The sequence below is a fragment of the Macrotis lagotis genome, chromosome 1 (assembly GCF_037893015.1).
Source record: "Macrotis lagotis isolate mMagLag1 chromosome 1, bilby.v1.9.chrom.fasta, whole genome shotgun sequence".
Lineage (NCBI taxonomy): Eukaryota > Metazoa > Chordata > Mammalia > Peramelemorphia > Peramelidae > Macrotis > Macrotis lagotis.
In genome coordinates this window covers 345,098,930-345,116,717 of record NC_133658.1, presented here as the reverse complement: position 1 = coordinate 345,116,717, position 17,788 = coordinate 345,098,930, and the positions used below count along the sequence as shown (strand labels likewise).

The window sequence follows — 17,788 nt, the reverse complement described above, 5'->3', positions numbered from 1 at the left end:
TCATATATATAACCATAGAACAACCACACACACACATACAACCATAAGACAATCTCACGTAGCTACACATGTAGCCATAACACAGTCACAACTATAGTGCAGTCTAACACATCAAGTCATACATAATCACAGAAGAGCCTCCTACACAACCACAGAATGATTTCAGTCACACATACACAACCACAACCCAACATAACACACATTTGTCATAGACAACCATAGAGGAGCAAACTACCACAGCATACACAGAACTATAGCATCTCACAAATCACATACACACACAGTCACAGCAGTCTAAAACATCTATCAAGTCACAAACATAAACATAGCCCTACTTCACATGCAGTCACTCACAAAAAGTCAACCACACAACAATGTCAAATAGTCACATTCACTCAAACACAACACAGCCTTACATATAGTCATACGTTCAACCACAGCAGAACTTCATACATATCAAATCAAATAGAAACACAGTAAAAGAGCCATCTAGAGATAGATATAAACACATGGAGACAAACACAAACCCATAGAAAGATATAGAGCCTCTCACAGTTACACAAAGACTCACATAATCATATATAAATATCCAGTCATACAAAGAAATAATCCAGATACACAAGCATACTTACAAACATTCACCACTGCCCAGACACAACTACACAAAAACTGCCATATCAAGAGACAGACACAGTGAGACTCTCATGCTCACCCAGAGAAGCAACCACACAGATCCTCTACTGAACAAGCAGACAAGTTATAACTAAACCATAGAAGGGGAGAAGCAGCCTTCATCTCAGTCAGTTTCCCCTCCCCTTGCTTCTCATGATGAGAAGTGATGAAGGTGTATGTCAAGAAAAATACAAAGCAACAATAAAAAATACACAGCAAGACATAATATACATATACAACCATGCAGTGAAAATATATACAAAGGGAGTGAGACAACTTCAAAAGCAGAGGCAGATAGATATAAAATGACACAGATTCACATAGCCAAACACAAAAATCCACACAGAGAGATGCACATTCTACCACAAAGAAACAGAAAGATTCATTCGTACATACCAAGTCACATATCAGTACAGAAAAGCACAGCAATACACAGACACTCACACACATATTTACACAGGGAGACACATATATACCCAGAGATACATATGAACACACACAAAGATTATCTACATAGCTATCTACACTCAGCAATATAGAAATCCATACATCCAAATACATAATAAAATGGGAAATATATCTAACTATACAACATTTCACATCAAGAAAAGTACACTCACAAGCATACCCAAGCAAAACAGAGAAACATGGAGCAATACAGACAATAACAAGCCATAAAAGAAAAGACAGGCACATTTATTGAAAGACATCAAGTGAAGAGAAGCAAACACATACTTGCACCCAGAAACGTAATCATACACATAGCACTAACACATACATACACCTACACACAAAGCAGACACATCCAAACAAAGATACATACATACACATATTCAAGAACAGGATCATAAAGAGTCAATTACATTAATGCCAAAAGAATTGGCGCCATCCCAAGGAAAGATACATACTTATCAACATAAATGCAGTTAATACTCAGAGGTATACCCAGAGATGGATATATATACACTCTTCCAGAGATGCAAATCCCAACACACACACACACACACACACACACACCTCACCTAGAAGCACACAAATACATTCCCAGCAACCCACACCTAAAAAGACACCCAGAGACAAATACAGACACATGTGTGAACATACATGTACATACCTAAAGCATATTTTTCTGTCTCTTGGTATTGTATATATGGAGATATTTACAAACCACATACAAACATAAATCCAGATATACACATTCACACCAAAAAGATATGCACACACGGAGACACAGAGTGATATAGATACAGACACACTCAAAGATACATACAGAGAGACACAAAAACACACCTACATGCAACCCAACATAAAGACAACTGACATAAACAAAGATATATCTGCAGATTCAAAGACACATGCAGAGACAGTCATAGCCAGATATACCAGAACAGAAAATGCAGTGATACAGACACAAAGAGAAACACAGACAGAAACACACATCGGTCACACATCCAAAGAATCCAGTTAATGGCAGATAGGTAGCAGTACATTAAAAGGCAGTGATATATACCAACTCATAGACAGTGCTAAATATAACAGCTCTCACACAGAGAGACCCCCATAGTCTCACACTCTATCTACCTATAGACAGAGAAATGTGAGCACAGACCCAAACACAGAAACATGTATACACATGCAAAGCCATGAAGAGAAAAATCATTCATATATAGAAATCAATTCTGCCACACAAAGACAGATGCCCACACTGAAGAAGACAACTATAGTTAAATGCATATCCACACAGAGACAAAGATATTTGCACAACTAGAATAGACATGTGTGTGCATCCAAAGACAATGAGGAACATATAAAGATGCTCAGAAACCCACTCAGTCAAAGAGACAGTCATATTCTGAAACCAACACAGCTACAGAGACCAAATGATGCCTGCACATACAGAAACATGTTCGTACAGATACACTGAGACATATACCCACACAGACATGTCCCCACATATTCCCAGACACACAAACACACACAGGCATGCATGCATCCACACAAAGAGAGAGATGCTTGCTCAGATATGATCACACCAGAAACAGACACAGCCACATCCAAAAGTTAAGACATACAGAGAGACATGTGTACACACCAAAACTAGAGAAATGCATACCCAAATAGACATATATACACAGAGAGACTAAGAGAAATGTGTACATTCATGGACAGAGAGAGAGAAATAGAAGAAACACAACCCCACCAAAAAAAAACATGTGTACACATCAAATAAAAGTAAAAGAGAAATGTACACTCATGCAGACATTCAAAGAAAAAGATTCATACACACAAAGACACACATACAACTACAAAGAGAAAATGCCACACAGTAACCCACCCAGACACTGCAGTCATACACATAAACCAATACAATCATACACAAACACTCAAGATGGACTTGCATGTATGTAGATATTCACAAAAACATGGACATACACAGACAGAACCTGTGTAACAAAAAGAAACCAGGACAGAAGTGTCAAGAAAGAGATATGGTCAAACAGACACAAGCAAAGACAAAACAGCTATATATAGGGAGTCAGATGAACAAACACACACATAAGAGATCTGTACAGAGAGAGACAAGATAACCCCATTCTTGCAGATACAGTTCTATACATAGATTCACACACATACACACAAAGTAACAACCTTAAGGATAGAATATATACACAGGCATGTATATCTGAAGAAAGAAAAACAAAGAAAAGAGCAGAGAAACATAAACAGAGACACACATAAAGGCAAAAATAGACATACACATTGGTGCAGAGAGACACAGGCAAAGAGAGATTCACATAGGAACAGACACACAGAGAGACAGAGATACAGAAGCATGGGCGGGGGGGGGGGGGCAAAAACAGAAGTGCCCTTGGCCAAGGAGATGGAACAAGAATGAGATAGAACTGGTACAAACTATGCCCAAAATATAGTTTAGGTAGACCTTAAGACTATTGGAGATCATAAAATGTTAGAGATGGGAAAAAACCTTAAAGAGTGACTAGTCCAGCAGTCTCTCATTTTACAGAGGAGGAAACTGAGGGGAAGACACATAAAAGGACAGAATCACAGAGAGAAAGAGAAAAACACATGCAGAGGGACTGATGTGTTCAGGGTGATACACACAATACACACACACACACACACACACACACACGGACAGACAAGGATCTATGTTCTCACACACGGCAGAGAAAACCACGGACAAAGAAATGAACACTCACAGAAGTAGAGAGATACATGCATTGAAAGAGGAAAACTCAAGTGTATACAGAAAGAGAGAAGAAAGTGTTCATGTACACCTACCCAAAGAGAGAGATATGGAGGGAAGTACAAGAGTTCCCAGAGTCACAGAGATGAGAGAGGTTCATACATACTGAGGTATGCTCATCCCATCTCTAGGGACAGAAACATACTGATGCAGGAATGTATTCACCCAGACAAATGGAAAGTACACACACACACACACACACACACACACACACACACACACACACACACACATCCTTCCAAAGACAGAGATAGTCACACAGAAAAACCACATAGCCATATAATACACTCACATAGCCCCAGTGAGACAGACACAAACACCCCAAAACAACCACACCCACATAGAGATTGCCATATCTCCAGACAGACATCACAGAGACACACACATCTATACAATCCATTCAGTTTCACATAAAGAGGCAAACAGTATAACACACACCTACTGTTATATTCACAAACATAACTAATCAATTGTATACAGATACCCACTCACAGACCCCCAAAGAGGTACAAACAGAAATCCATGAAGCCACACTGAATTAAATACACATACACAAGAGATACACAGTGCCACATATAGACAGAACCACACAGACACAGTAAAAAGCATTCACCTATCCAGCAACATGCTTCAAGAAACAGATACAGACACATAAACACCTAGAAACATAGATATTCAGAGAAAAACACCCAGAGATGCAGAGATGTATACATAGAGACCCACGAGTCCCATCTGGGGATTCACACACACATACATACACATACACACACACACACACACACACAACACACACACAACACACACAGACTCTCCATACCCAGACACAAACATATCCCAGAGACAGACAAGCTCCCAGAAACACAGATTATACAAATACGCATTCAGAAAAATAAAGATGTTACACAGAGACAGAGATAAGAGTCGAATATCTACCAAGAGACAGATACATATAGATGGAAAAACAAAAACAGACATACACAGGCAGTCACACGAAAATTGAACGAGAGTCAGAGATCCATCCAGGACAGACACAGAGACAGAGAGCTAGAACCATACACAGACAGAGACAGACATACACAGAGATTGAGGTAGATACAGTATACACATGGAGACAGAGGCACACACACAGAAAAAACAATATATAGGAAAAGTAACACAAGAGAGAACTAGCTGCATTATAAACAATAGATTGAGGGAACAAACAGGAAGACAAAGGGGAGAATGAGAGCATGAGAGTGAGACAGAGACAGAAAGAGACAAAGAGACAGAGAGAAATTAAGAGAGACACAAACACATATAGAGAGACCCTGAATCCAAGCCAGAGCCAGAGATCAACTAAGGGTTCAAGCCAGACAGACAGAGCAAGAGAACAACAAACTGAACTACAAACAGATTTTACAAGACACAAAAGGAGCAAGGCATAGAGAGCCCATGAGGAGCCTGGAATTATGAAATCACCTAAAGAAGGGGTCCCTAACCTTTTTTTGTGTCATAGACTGCTTTGGCAATCTGGTGAAAACTATAGATTTTTCAAAATAGTGTTTTTAAATGAATAAAATAAAATTAATGTAATTAAAAGGAAACTAGTTATTCTGAAATATAATGATCAAAATATTTTTAAATAACACAAGTTCACAGACCCCATGTTAAAAACTCCTGACCATCCTACCAGAGTTGCTTAAAAAAAAAAAAAACAACTATCTCCTGACCTAGGAGTATCTAACAAGAAAAAAAAAAATCAAATGAATGAGTAAAGGAATAGAGACCATGATGAGGAGTAGAGGTTAGTTAATCAAACAAGGAATCTCTCTCTCCTAAAGAAAAAAGTAGGGGATGGTGAGAGGTGAGACAAGAGGGATGTGATTGCCAACTTCATTTATCTCAGAATCACAGAATCTCAAGAGTTGTTAGAAACCTTAAAAAGTAGTTAGTTCATATTTGAATGGAATTTCTCCCTCCCTCTCTTCTCCTCTTTCTGCCCTTCCTTCCCCCTCCCTCCTGATCTTCTGACTCCCTTTCTGACCCTGTGGATCATTTCTGCTTTTTCAATCTACTCTTTCCTTCAATCTATTATTCACATGCTGTACATCTTTCTCTGTGTTCTACTCTTCCTACATGTATTGCTTTCTCTATGTATATATACTATGTCCAGATGGTCAGCCTGCCCTCTGCCTACTCAAATAAGGAACTCACTGATGAGATATATTTGAAGGGTTATCAAGTGGAATACAATTAATTTGTTCTACTCAAACACAGAATGCAGAACTATTAGAAATGGGTAGAAGCTTCGGGGAAACAGATTTCAGTTCAATAATACAATGCTTGGTACAAAGAAGGCACTATCTGAATAACTATTCCCTTCCCTAAAGTAGGGAAGATGCTTATCTTGAGAGATAGAAAGGTTGCTCAATAGAAGCCTTCAACTAATCAGGGATGGTGTAGCTGCAATTCTTGTTTTTGTATGTACAGTTTGAAGCAAATTATTTCTAAGGTCCCTTTTCAACTCTGTGATCTTATTTCTGAGATTCTGTTACTTGCTCACTGTGTGACTTTTGGCAAGTCCCTTCCCCTTTCCCCTTGCTTCATTTGTCAAATGGGGATGATAAAACCTGACCTCATAGGGATTTGATAATAGATCAAATGTAAAAATTCTGAGGGAAAAATAAGGAGCCAAACAAGTACAAGGCCTAATAACGATAATGACACAGTGAAGAAAGAAATAGCTTGTCATCCACTATTTTACCCAAAGTCTCAGGCAAGAACTTCATGATCTCAGCCTGCAAAAAACACAATTTCTAGAATAATTTTGTTCCCTTTCCCATCTACCCCCCCATATACATTTTACCTTCCAAAATAGGTTAACTCTTAATTATCTAATGGCAATAAGCTTCTAGGGAGCACCATGGATAGAGCACCTGACCTGGAGTCAGGAACACCTGAGTTCAAATGTGACCTCAAACACTATCTGTGTGACCCTGGACAGATCACTTAACCCTGTTTGCCTCAGTTTCCTTATCTGTGAAATGAGCTGGAGAAGGAAAAAGCAAATAAGTCTAATATCTTTGCCAAGAAAACCCCAAATGGAGTCATAAAGAGTCAGATATGACTAAAAGTCTATTGACAAATTTTTCATTCTGGTTCTCTGAAATCCTTCAGGGGCAGTATAAAGCTGATCTTGGTGTATAGTATAGCAAAGTTTACTGAATTGATTGGGTTCTGAATCAACAGGGTGATGACTGTACAAAAATAAGCCAACAATATTTTAGGGTACATCAAGCCCATCAACCAATAAACATTTATTTTCATATCTACTATGTGCCAGAATGCTACACTGGGTACTGGAAAAACAAAGACAAAAAATGAAACTAATCCTGCCCTCCTAGAGCTTTAATTAGGATTGAGAATGAAGAAGACTAACATCCTACTATCTTCTACCCTATCTTTACTCCCTTCTGGGATACTGGTCCTGGTTGCTAAGAGGGACTAGGATTAGCTAGAACATGTCCAGAAGAGACTGACGAGGACAGAGGAAGCACTAGAAACTATGTCATAAAAAAAAAAAGATGAAGTTACTGGGGATGTTTAGTCTCAGAAGGAGGAATTTAGGGGGAGGGGACTTCAAGGAAGGAGGGAAATAGAGCAGTCTTGTCTATAGCAGCTAAATGACACAGAGAAGAGAGTTTTTGCTGAGACCCAGTTTCAAATCCTGCCTTACAAACCCGCTAGTCATATGATCCTGGGAAAGAAACATCACTTCTCAAACCTCAGTTTGTTCATCTGTAAAATGGGTATAACAACAACTATGACACAAGCTTGTACCAAATGAGATAGCATATAAAAAGTGTACTGGAAAGAAATCTTAAAATTCTATGCAAATGATTCAGTTATTTAATATTAAATGTTATACATAATATATAATTTAATATAATATATTACAATATGATGTAATATATAATTATATATCATGTTTATATAATTATATATTCTATTATGCTTGTTATTATTTAATATCAAAAGGGGTATAGGGAAGAAGCAGCAAATATCTGGACTGGCCTCTGTAGGCAGAACTTGAACTATTCAGTAAAAGAAGCAAGTTCAATATAAATCTGAAGGAGTGCTCATAAATCAAGAAACAGATGAACAAGTAACAAGACATAATGTATTAGAAATCTATGGTGCCAAACTCTTAACAGTGTAATGACCAGCTTGTATCCCAGAGGACTGATGGAACATACTACCCATATCCTGACAGAGAAGGAAGAACTCAGAGGGCAAAATGAAAATTTTTTTGACACAACCAATGTGGGAATTTGTTTTGAATGATTATCCATGATAAGTGTTGTTTTATAATAGATTGTATTTTCATTGACTTCTCAATTTGGGGGAGGATTGAAGTGAAAGGTGGAGAAGGCAAATCTTAGCTCTTTAAAATAATTTTTTTGATTCAATATAAGGAAATTATTTCTAAGGATCCAAAAGAACTGGTTGCCTCAGGAACTAGTAAATTTCATCATTGGAGGCATGTGATCAGAACCTGGATGATCATGTAATCTTAATGTAGTCTGTCTCTGTGTCATCCACAGAATTCAACCATAAAGGAAAGAATGAGTCGAGATTCTAGAAGATCTCAGAAGTCCCCTTCAGCTCTAGGATTCTATACTATATATTATACTATACTATACTATATACAAAGTTTTAGCTAATATTGTTCATTCTTATAATTATGTCTGTATTTTTCTCTTTCAAAAAAAATCTTGTTTGGGGAATGCAAATCAGATTTTCAAATTGCTTTATTTTCAGTCAATAGAATAAGCTCAAGAGTCATAAATGTTCATTCACTAAGAGGATGGCCACAAAGAAAGGTGGCGATTGAGAATAGCTAAGTTAAATTCTTAGTTGAAGCACCTAAGTGCTTGGATAGAAATGGAGCAATGGATAGGAAAGACCTGGAAGTCAGGGAAGCTTGAATCTAAATCCAATTTAGGCCCTAGTTATGTAACTCAGAATGAATCTCTTAAAACAGTCTGCCCCAGTTTCCTCACCTAAAATGTGGATAATAATAGCATCTACCTTCCAGGGAGGCTGAGAGACTCAAATGAGATAATAATAGTAAAGTGTCTGGGATGGTATCTGGGACTTTATAAATGCTACAAAAATATAGGTTATTATTATTATTTTCAGTGTGAGCATTCACACCTTGGTACTCAGCAAATTAGGGCTTGATTTATCGTTTTGTTGATTGTCCAGACTTAAGCAATGGAGAAATGTTATTAAACTTTTAAATGTGAATATATTCAGATGTAATAATAATAAGCAATTAAAATGGTGTTCCCTTAGCATTTTAATGTTTATAAAGCACTCTCTTCACAGCCAGTCTGTGAGGTAGGAAGTGAATGCATTAACTTTCCATTTTACAAATATGGAAATGGAAGGTTAAAATGACAGGGAACAGAAAAAGAGGAAATAGTTAAGACCCAAGTTTGGGGACTGAGGGTTAGAGAAACTAGGGAGATAGCATTTCCAGAATCATACAAGCCAGTGCCATGTAGGTGTATACAACCTGAAACACACACTAAACAAAGGATACTGATGTGTAGAAGAGAGTCTACAACTAGTGAAAGATGTTCAGTTGGGAAAGGCTTTCCTCCAAGTCAGCCCTCCCCACCCCAGCTAGTGCCTCATCTCAGGACCTTGACGAAGTCAAAAAGAACATAGGCTGATCAGGGAATGGGGTCTGAGTAACATTCCATAAAGAGTCCAAAATAGGCAGAGCATCATAGCACTCTACCATGAGGAGTTCTGTTTCCTCCCTTGCAATTCTACAACCAGAACTGGAATTTCAGAGATTTCCCCAAGGGGACAATAAAGTGCCTAAGGAATAATCTGATACAAGGGACAGCGGATCTGGAACTGGAAGGGACCTTGAAGATCATTTAGTCCAACCTAACCATTTTAAAGGAAAAAAGTGAGGCCTTGAAAGGAATGATTTGCCCAAGACCACATAGACAATAAGAGTTGGGATTGATGCCCTATCTTCTGATGCCCAATTCAGGGATTTTTCCCCCCTCTACCTCATAGACTCCCCACAAGTATTTTCTTTTGCAAGTTATCCATCTCTATTTTTTCTTTACAATAGTATACTTTTTTAGGCCAGTTAATTCCCAGGAGACTGAGCCATGGGGCAAAGTACTTGGGCACACAGACTCTCCTTCCTGCTTCTCAGGATAGTAGTTTTTAAGTGTTGCTCTTACATTTAATTAACATATATGTATGCATATATAAATATGTATTTTGTACATATATGTGTGCATGCATATGTATATGGGTTTATTATGTCCCCATTAAAACAGAAGCTCCTTGAGGGCAAAAACTGCTTTACTTTGGTCTTTAGACCCCAGCACTTAACCCATATTAATTACTTAATAGTGTTGATTGATCGTTGATTGATTTATTAATGTCTTGCCCAACACTGACTACTCTACTCCATCCTATGTTTTTAACAGTTGTTTCTAGAGCCTGGAACCACTAACTGAGTTTAAGAATGGCAGATAAAATGAATGGTCGGACTCTAGAGAAGCATGGAATAAATTACAGGAACTAATACTGAGCGAAGGGAAAAGAACCAAGAGAATAATGTACACATTTAACAATAACATTGTGAGATGATCAACCCTGATGGATGAAGTTCTTCTCAACAGTTCAGAGAGCTAGGACAACTGTAGCAGACTGGCTATGGACATTGCTATCCTCATCCAGAAGAAGAAAAACAAAGCAAAACAACCCCCCCAAAAAACACCCTCCAGAATCTGAATGAACACTACATTCATTTCTTAAAATATTCTTTTATGTATTTCTTTCCTATCTCATGATTTTCTTTCTTTTCCCTTAATCCTAATTCCTAATCTGTAAACATGTTCAACACAAATGTGCATATACAATATTCACCTGATTGAAGGGAGGGGGGTGAGAAGGGAGGGTGGAAGGAAATTATATAACCTAAAAATATGCATATATATGTGGATGAATGTTGAAAAACCTTCATACCATGTAATTGGAAAAATAAAATATCAATTAAAAAATAAAAAATGAAGAATGAGCTAAAAAAAATGGCAGATAACACCACACCACTACCTGAGCTACCACCTAAACTCATAATCACACAAAGCATTCAAGGTGACAGAGAAAATTGGTCTCCATGGTTCACTCACTCCCACCTCCCTGGGATTTAGAAATGGACAGATACCCAGGTAGATCTTGCCATTGTCTGAGTAACAAACCCCCATGATGAGCTTAGCCAACCTTCTCCACAGACGTCACCGAGTCTTTTTCTTTCTGCCTAGTATAATCTTCATTTTCTTTCTCCATATTTCTTCTCCAGGTCCAACTTTTGCCTTGAGGTCTCACCAAGTTCACTGCCTTAGACTTGACAGTGCTGCAAGGTTTCTGTAAAAAAAGAGGATCCTCCTACCCCCACCCCCACACACATGCCCAAGTTATTTCTCTAAGGCCACTTGAGATCCCTGAAAGAATGATGCCCACATTCCATTCAGGGCCTAAAGCAAATGATGTGGATGTGGGGGAGAACCACCCCAGGAGAGAAAGAATGGTAGTCACATCCATACCCCCACTCTCCCTCTCCCTTTCCACCTGTAGTATTCCTTCACAATGGAAAAGAGGATTGAAAGATAAACTCAGCAGCTGGAATGGTTGGGAAAGTCACACTGATCATGGAAAACAGCAGTCACTCCACTCAGCCCAGACCAGAAATAAACCAGGCAGAGTCTAAAAGAAACCAGGTGTATCCTAAAAAGAAATTAGGTAGAGCAGACAAAATTAGGCAGTCAGAGAAACCTCAGTGAAGATACAAGTCAGAGAAAAAGTATTCTACTTCTGCATGGAGCAATGGGAAGACCTCAAGACATGAAGCTGAGGGCCCCAGGGTTCTAGGCTGGACTTTATAAGCACTGAATAACCTGGGGTAGGACATTTCACTGCTCTGGGCTTCAGTTTCCTCAGCTACAAAGAGGGGGCCATCATCTACCCTACTTACCTCTGTCTGTCAGGGCTGTTGTGAGGAATAAATCAGACACTGAATGGAAAAGGACTTGGAAAAGTTAACCTGCACAAGGAATTTTGATTATTCTTTCAGGGGTCCCACCTGCAATTTGAGCTGCACTGGCGACTCCTTGTCTCCTATGTCTTTCATGGCAGGTGGGGCAGAGGTCAGGTTCCTGCGGATGTGAGCCTTGTCAGAATGCCCACTCAGGGGCCGCCATTGGGACTTTTTTGCCCAGTGTGTGGCCCCATCATTCCTGTTCACTAAGTCGGCAAGTGTCAAGTGATTCTCCTCCGTGAAAACCTGCCGCCATAGGAGAGAAATCATCCCAAATAAGGATTTGAATTTGGCTGACTCCTCAGTCAGGACGCTTGCTAATGATTGAGTTTCTCCTAGGGAAAAAAGGGGGAGGGAGTATGGTATAGCATTCAGATGCCATGTTTGGAGTCAGAGAACCTGGATTCAAGACCCAACTGACAGTTATTATCTCTAAAGTCTTAACCAATCACTTCACCTCTCTGGGCCTCAGTTTTGCTATTTGTGATATGTTTGTATGTTGAGAACAAGGAGGGAATTGGATTGAATTCAAAGGCCTCTAAGATCATTCCCAGCTCTGAGATAATGAGTCTATGAAATAGTATCTCATATGGGGGTCAGGTCATACGATGATAGAGAGGTAAAGTAAGTGCTGGGAGGGGGGGTAGGGGTGGAAACAGAGTCATGAAATCCAAACTCAGACTCTCTCCTAATCAGTTGCTACTTTGAACAAATCAGTTCCCTCTGGGCCTCACATTTCACATCTATAAAATGTGGAGGATTGATTGTCCTCAAATATTTTCCAGTTCTGATATTCTAGCACATGTAACTTTTGAGCTCAAAAGTCCTGAGCTGCAGTAGGGCTAAGGCCAATTATGCCCATTCTAAATCTATACCAATATGGTGAGTCCCCAGGAGCAAAAACTACCAGACTGCCTAAGGAAGAAGCAAACTACCCCAGGTCCAAAAGAGAGCAAGTCAAAGCAGTCATGTTAATCAGGTGTGGGATCAGGACTAGAATACCTGCTGTACCTCCAGCCTGCACTAGCTGGGGACAATCAGTCTCTGAAAGGAAAAGGAAAAGAGGAAGGGGGAGAAGAAAAGGGAGGGATTCTAAGCACTGCCCACTGGCCCATCCCCTTAATTTATACAGTTATCCAACTTTCCCTGAACTCTACTTAGGATAAAGTTCAAACCACCATCTCTGCACAGCCCTTCTCAATACTGAGAAAAAAATTGAAAGGGAGACCAAGGACTCCCCTAGCACATACCTTCTTGGGCTTCAAGGCAAAGGGGCTCCTCGAAGCATTGAAATGAATAAGGGGTTTCCCCCAGCTGACATTCCAGATGAAAATGTCACCATTATAGGAAGCTGATCCCAGGATTTGGCTACGGTACTTGGCCAGACACAGGATATCGTCCGTGTGAAAGTAAGGCCAGTGGTCAAACAGAGGAACTGCTTCCTTGTTTTGATACCTGGGACAAAACATCAGTCATCAGCTAGAGCAAAGGTGCTTTTCTCCCTAGAGCTCCCATGGATTTCAGCAAGGCTCTGCTAACTAAAGCCACTGGGAATGCAGGCCCAAGAAATGCCTTGCTTCTCATATCAAAACTGTCTTCCAACTTAGAATCACAGAACCTCAAGAGTAGAGAGGGATCTCCAAGGTCCCTAGTCCAACCACTACCTGAACCATGGAATCCCTTTGCATCATATACTCAAGTGGTCACTGAGGCTGAGAAGGTATTCAAGCACCTTCCATGATATGGGGGTAACCCAAAGTCTCATGATCTGGTTCATTCTACTGGCAGACTAATCTAAATGCTACAAGACTTCTCCTATATAGTGATTCAAATTCTTTCTCCCTGTAACTGCCACCCCCTGGTCCAAGATTCAGAGAATCTCAGAGTTAGAAAGGTCTCCCTGAGGTAAAAGAGTTCAGTACCTCAATGAGAAGTGTATGGAATGAATGAAGTTAAAGATCAAATTAGCTTTAATTTGGCATTGTTGATATATTGAGTTTATAGTCATTAAAACCCTAGGGCCTTTTTTAAATAAGTTATTTTCTAGTTAGGTCTCTCCCAATCTGTACTTGAGTAGCTTTTTTTTAAACTTAAATGCAGAACTTCCCATTTATTTCCATTAAATTTTATCTCTCCATTTTGAACCAAGAATACCAAGATCCAGAAATGACTTTGACTTTAATTATCACTCTTTACTTCTCTTGTGCATCTTCTATTACAATCTGCCCTACAGGCATTATCCATTATTTCATCTTGTGGGATTCCTATATATACATAATGTCCCCCTTGCTATAGAATGTGATATGACTGAGCCTTATTGATCTTTGACTACTCCCCAATTCCTAACACAACACTCTACAAATAAGAAACCCTAGAGATGGATGGATGGATGGATGGATGGATGGATGGATGGATGGATGGATGGATGGATAAATGTTAGCCTTTGACTGACTTGCCTAACAAGTCATTATTGCAGAAGAAATAGTGTCTCCATGGGAACACATCTCTGGCCAATATTCAACCATCTGAATGAAGCAAAGACAGAGAAGAAAAGAATAGAAAAGAGGCAGAATACTGGGATGGTGCTCAAGGGGAATATAACCCTTCCATGACCAGTTATTTCCTACTTACAGGTACCAAGAGATTCTCTTACTCCACCCTGCCACGTAGAATACCCCATTCACATGAATGATTCCACTGACCTATTAGAGAATAAAGAAAACCAATCTCTCAGTCATTCCTGAGAAAAGAGTTGTGTGCACATGCTCCAAATGATACTTCTGAGTAAACTGTATGACCCAGGCAAGTCACTTGACCTGAGCCTCTACTTCCTAATCTGTAAAATGAAGATAAAAAACAAATGCACTATACTTCTTTTCTGGGATACGAGGGAGAATGATTTGAGCTATTTTATTTCTTTTGGAGATGAAAGGAAATACACTCTGTCAAATTGTCCTACTCTGGTATCTTAAATCATCCTTTTTAAAACGCTTATTCACCATCTCATTTGATGTTCCTAATACCTAGGGAGAGAGAAAAAGTAGAACTTCTTGTTCCCAATCACCTTGCCTATAAGAGAAGCAGTATGGAGGAATAAGAGGGCAATTAAGTAGAGCAGTGGATAGAGCACCAGGCCTAGAGTCAGGAAGATTCATCTTCCTGAGTTCAAATCTGGTCTCAGACACTTACTAGCTATGTGACCCTGGGTAAGTCATTTAATCCTGTTTGCCTCAGTTTCCTCATCTGTAAAATGAACTAGAGAAAGCAATAGCAAATTACTATGGTATCTTTGCCAAGAAAATCCCAAATTGGGACATGGAGAATGGAAAAGGACTGAACAACAACAACCCAGAGTCAGGAAGTCCTGCCTGTAATAGATTCTGGACAAGTTATTTAACTACTTAAGGGTCCTAGGCAACTTTCTAAACTGTGAATTAGGGGTGAGCTGTTGAACTGCATGAATGGACAAAGTTTAGTGACAGCCTAGATTGCAAAATAATTAAAAAGATCCTTGCCTAATACTTGAATTATTTCCAGGTTTACAGGCCTTGGGGACACTGACCTCCATCTGGTCTGGATTGGGAAAATGCAACAAGCAGACCCCAATGTTATAATTCCACATTTTGACTGTCCCATTCCTCATGCCGGTGATGAGGCTCCGCTCCAGCTCATCCAGGATCATCGCTGTGAGCTCCACATCCTTGGACTCTGATGTTGCAAACTGTATCACCTTCTTCCCTGTTGCCAACTCCCACACGCTCACCATGCCAGCCAGGTCACCACTCACCACCTACTGAGAACAGATCTGGAAAGCCTAGGGGTCTTTTTTGCCAACATGGCAGGGTTAGACTCCATTAGACAGGGCAAGAGAGAGCTACAATATCATATGTCAATAAATAGGCCTTCCAATGAATTGTGCTTGAAATTAAGATATGGTTCTATAGGTAGAGCTATCCTAGGTGGATCATCAGGGTTTCACCTGTAGCTCCAAGCTACAGAGCTGGATCAACCTGGACCAATTAAGGTTCCACACAAGAGATAAGAGGAAAACACCACAATATAGATCAGTAGGGTTGCCCTCCTTCCTCTGACTACTCACTGTGTGACACTGAGTAAAGTCACATTGTCCTCACAGGGCCTCCATTTCTTTATCTTTGAAATGAGCATGTTGGAATTATGTTGTATAAATATGATAGAATAACTGCTATGTTATAAGAAATGAGAAAAAGGGGTAGGCTAGGTGGTACAAGGACAGAGCACTGGCCCTGGAGTCAAGAGGACCCAAGTTCAAATTCAACCTCAGACACTTAACTAAGCTATGCAACCTTGGGTAAGTCACTTAACCCCAACAGAAAACAAGAACAATTAAAAAAAGCAATGCGGAAAGGGACAATTTCAAAGAACCTAGGAAGGCTTAGATGAATTGATGAGGAATTAAGTCAGCAAAACCAGGAGAACAATTATATAATAGCAACAAATTGTAAGAATAAAATTTTGATGGATTTCAAAATTTTGAACAATGAATGTAATGACCCATTAGGGTTCTAGAGAACTAATGAAGCAAATAATCCACCCTCCTGATGATGGACTCTATACATAATGAGATATACTTTTGGACTTGAGGAAAGGTGAAAGAAAATAAATCTTGGTTCATAACATTTTAAAATATAATGTTTTAAAAAAATAAATGTTGAACTAGAAGAACTCAATGGTATCCTTCCAAATCTTAAATCCCATGTTTTAAACACTCATCCACTGCTGATATTCTATAATTATTCTGTGAGAGGCTATAGGTGACACATGCAACATATTCCATACTTCTGAATAATTAATTCAAAATACAAACCCAGCCTACTAATGGGGGCAAATTGAGCCTCCCAGTTCAAAGTTCTAATCATTACATGCTCCCTTCCCCAGCTTCTTCCCACAAGGGCAAAGCCAAAGGTTCAGTGACCTCACTAAATAGCATTCATATTACATTGAGTCATTCAGGGATGCTAAGAAGATATGCACCCATCTATTAGATGGCCAAAGACCATCTAATCATTATATTGTCTGGTTGCCATCAATCCTTCATGTACCCAACCTTGAATTTATGATTATTCCTTTTCTTCACCTCTTATTTCCAATCAATCACTAAGTTCTCATGATTCCAACCCTGTAACATTAGTTTCATGAGTCCCCTCCTCTTCTCTATATTTCTCAGGCCACTGCCCTATTGGGCCACCACTGGACTACACCATAGCCTCCTAATTAACATTCTTCCCTAAATGTTCACCTCAGTGAAATTTAACCTTCATATCAAACTCACAGAAGACTCCTTCTGACTTAGTCATATTCTCTTTTCACAAATTTTCAGTGCTTTCTTATTTCCTAAATTCATCTACTTTGCCTGGTATTTAAAACTCTCTATAACAGAATTTTCAGCTTTATCTTAGATTATTAGTTTTCATGTACTCCATAAAACATATCAAATTGGCATTACTCTCTAACCCCATTATTACTCCATATACACTTTCCTCCATCATTTGTGTCCCAATATTCCCTTAAAACTATAATTTCCCCTTTTCTGTCTCCCCATCTTCAAATACTGAATTCCTATCCAACCTTTGAAACCCAGGTTGCAGGTTCATGAATTTGGAGTTGGAATGAGCCTTAGAAGTCATCCAATCCAACCTCTTCATTTCACAGATGAAAATTAAGACAAAACAGGGAGAGATGACTTTTGATAAACT

The 17,788-nt window shown here is 39.2% G+C and overlaps 1 protein-coding gene across 4 annotated transcripts in view; it reads right to left on the bottom strand.

Annotated features, from left to right (window-relative positions):
• The window catches only part of EFCAB8 (EF-hand calcium binding domain 8), a 115,968-nt gene that overhangs the window by 32,778 nt on the left and 65,402 nt on the right, over positions 1 to 17,788 (bottom strand). For 3 of the 4 annotated variants that reach the window (XM_074211886.1, XM_074211890.1, XM_074211888.1), the window contains 5 exons: positions 15,616 to 15,843; positions 14,685 to 14,755; positions 13,304 to 13,508; positions 12,099 to 12,299; positions 11,240 to 11,404 (listed from right to left, as the gene is read on the bottom strand). In XM_074211886.1, coding sequence (XP_074067987.1) covers positions 11,240 to 11,404; positions 12,099 to 12,299; positions 13,304 to 13,508; positions 14,685 to 14,755; positions 15,616 to 15,843 — 870 coding nt within the window. The remainder of the gene's footprint in view (positions 1 to 11,239; positions 11,405 to 12,098; positions 12,300 to 13,303; positions 13,509 to 14,684; positions 14,756 to 15,615; positions 15,844 to 17,788) is intronic. The other variant, XM_074211887.1, reaches the window with a different exon arrangement.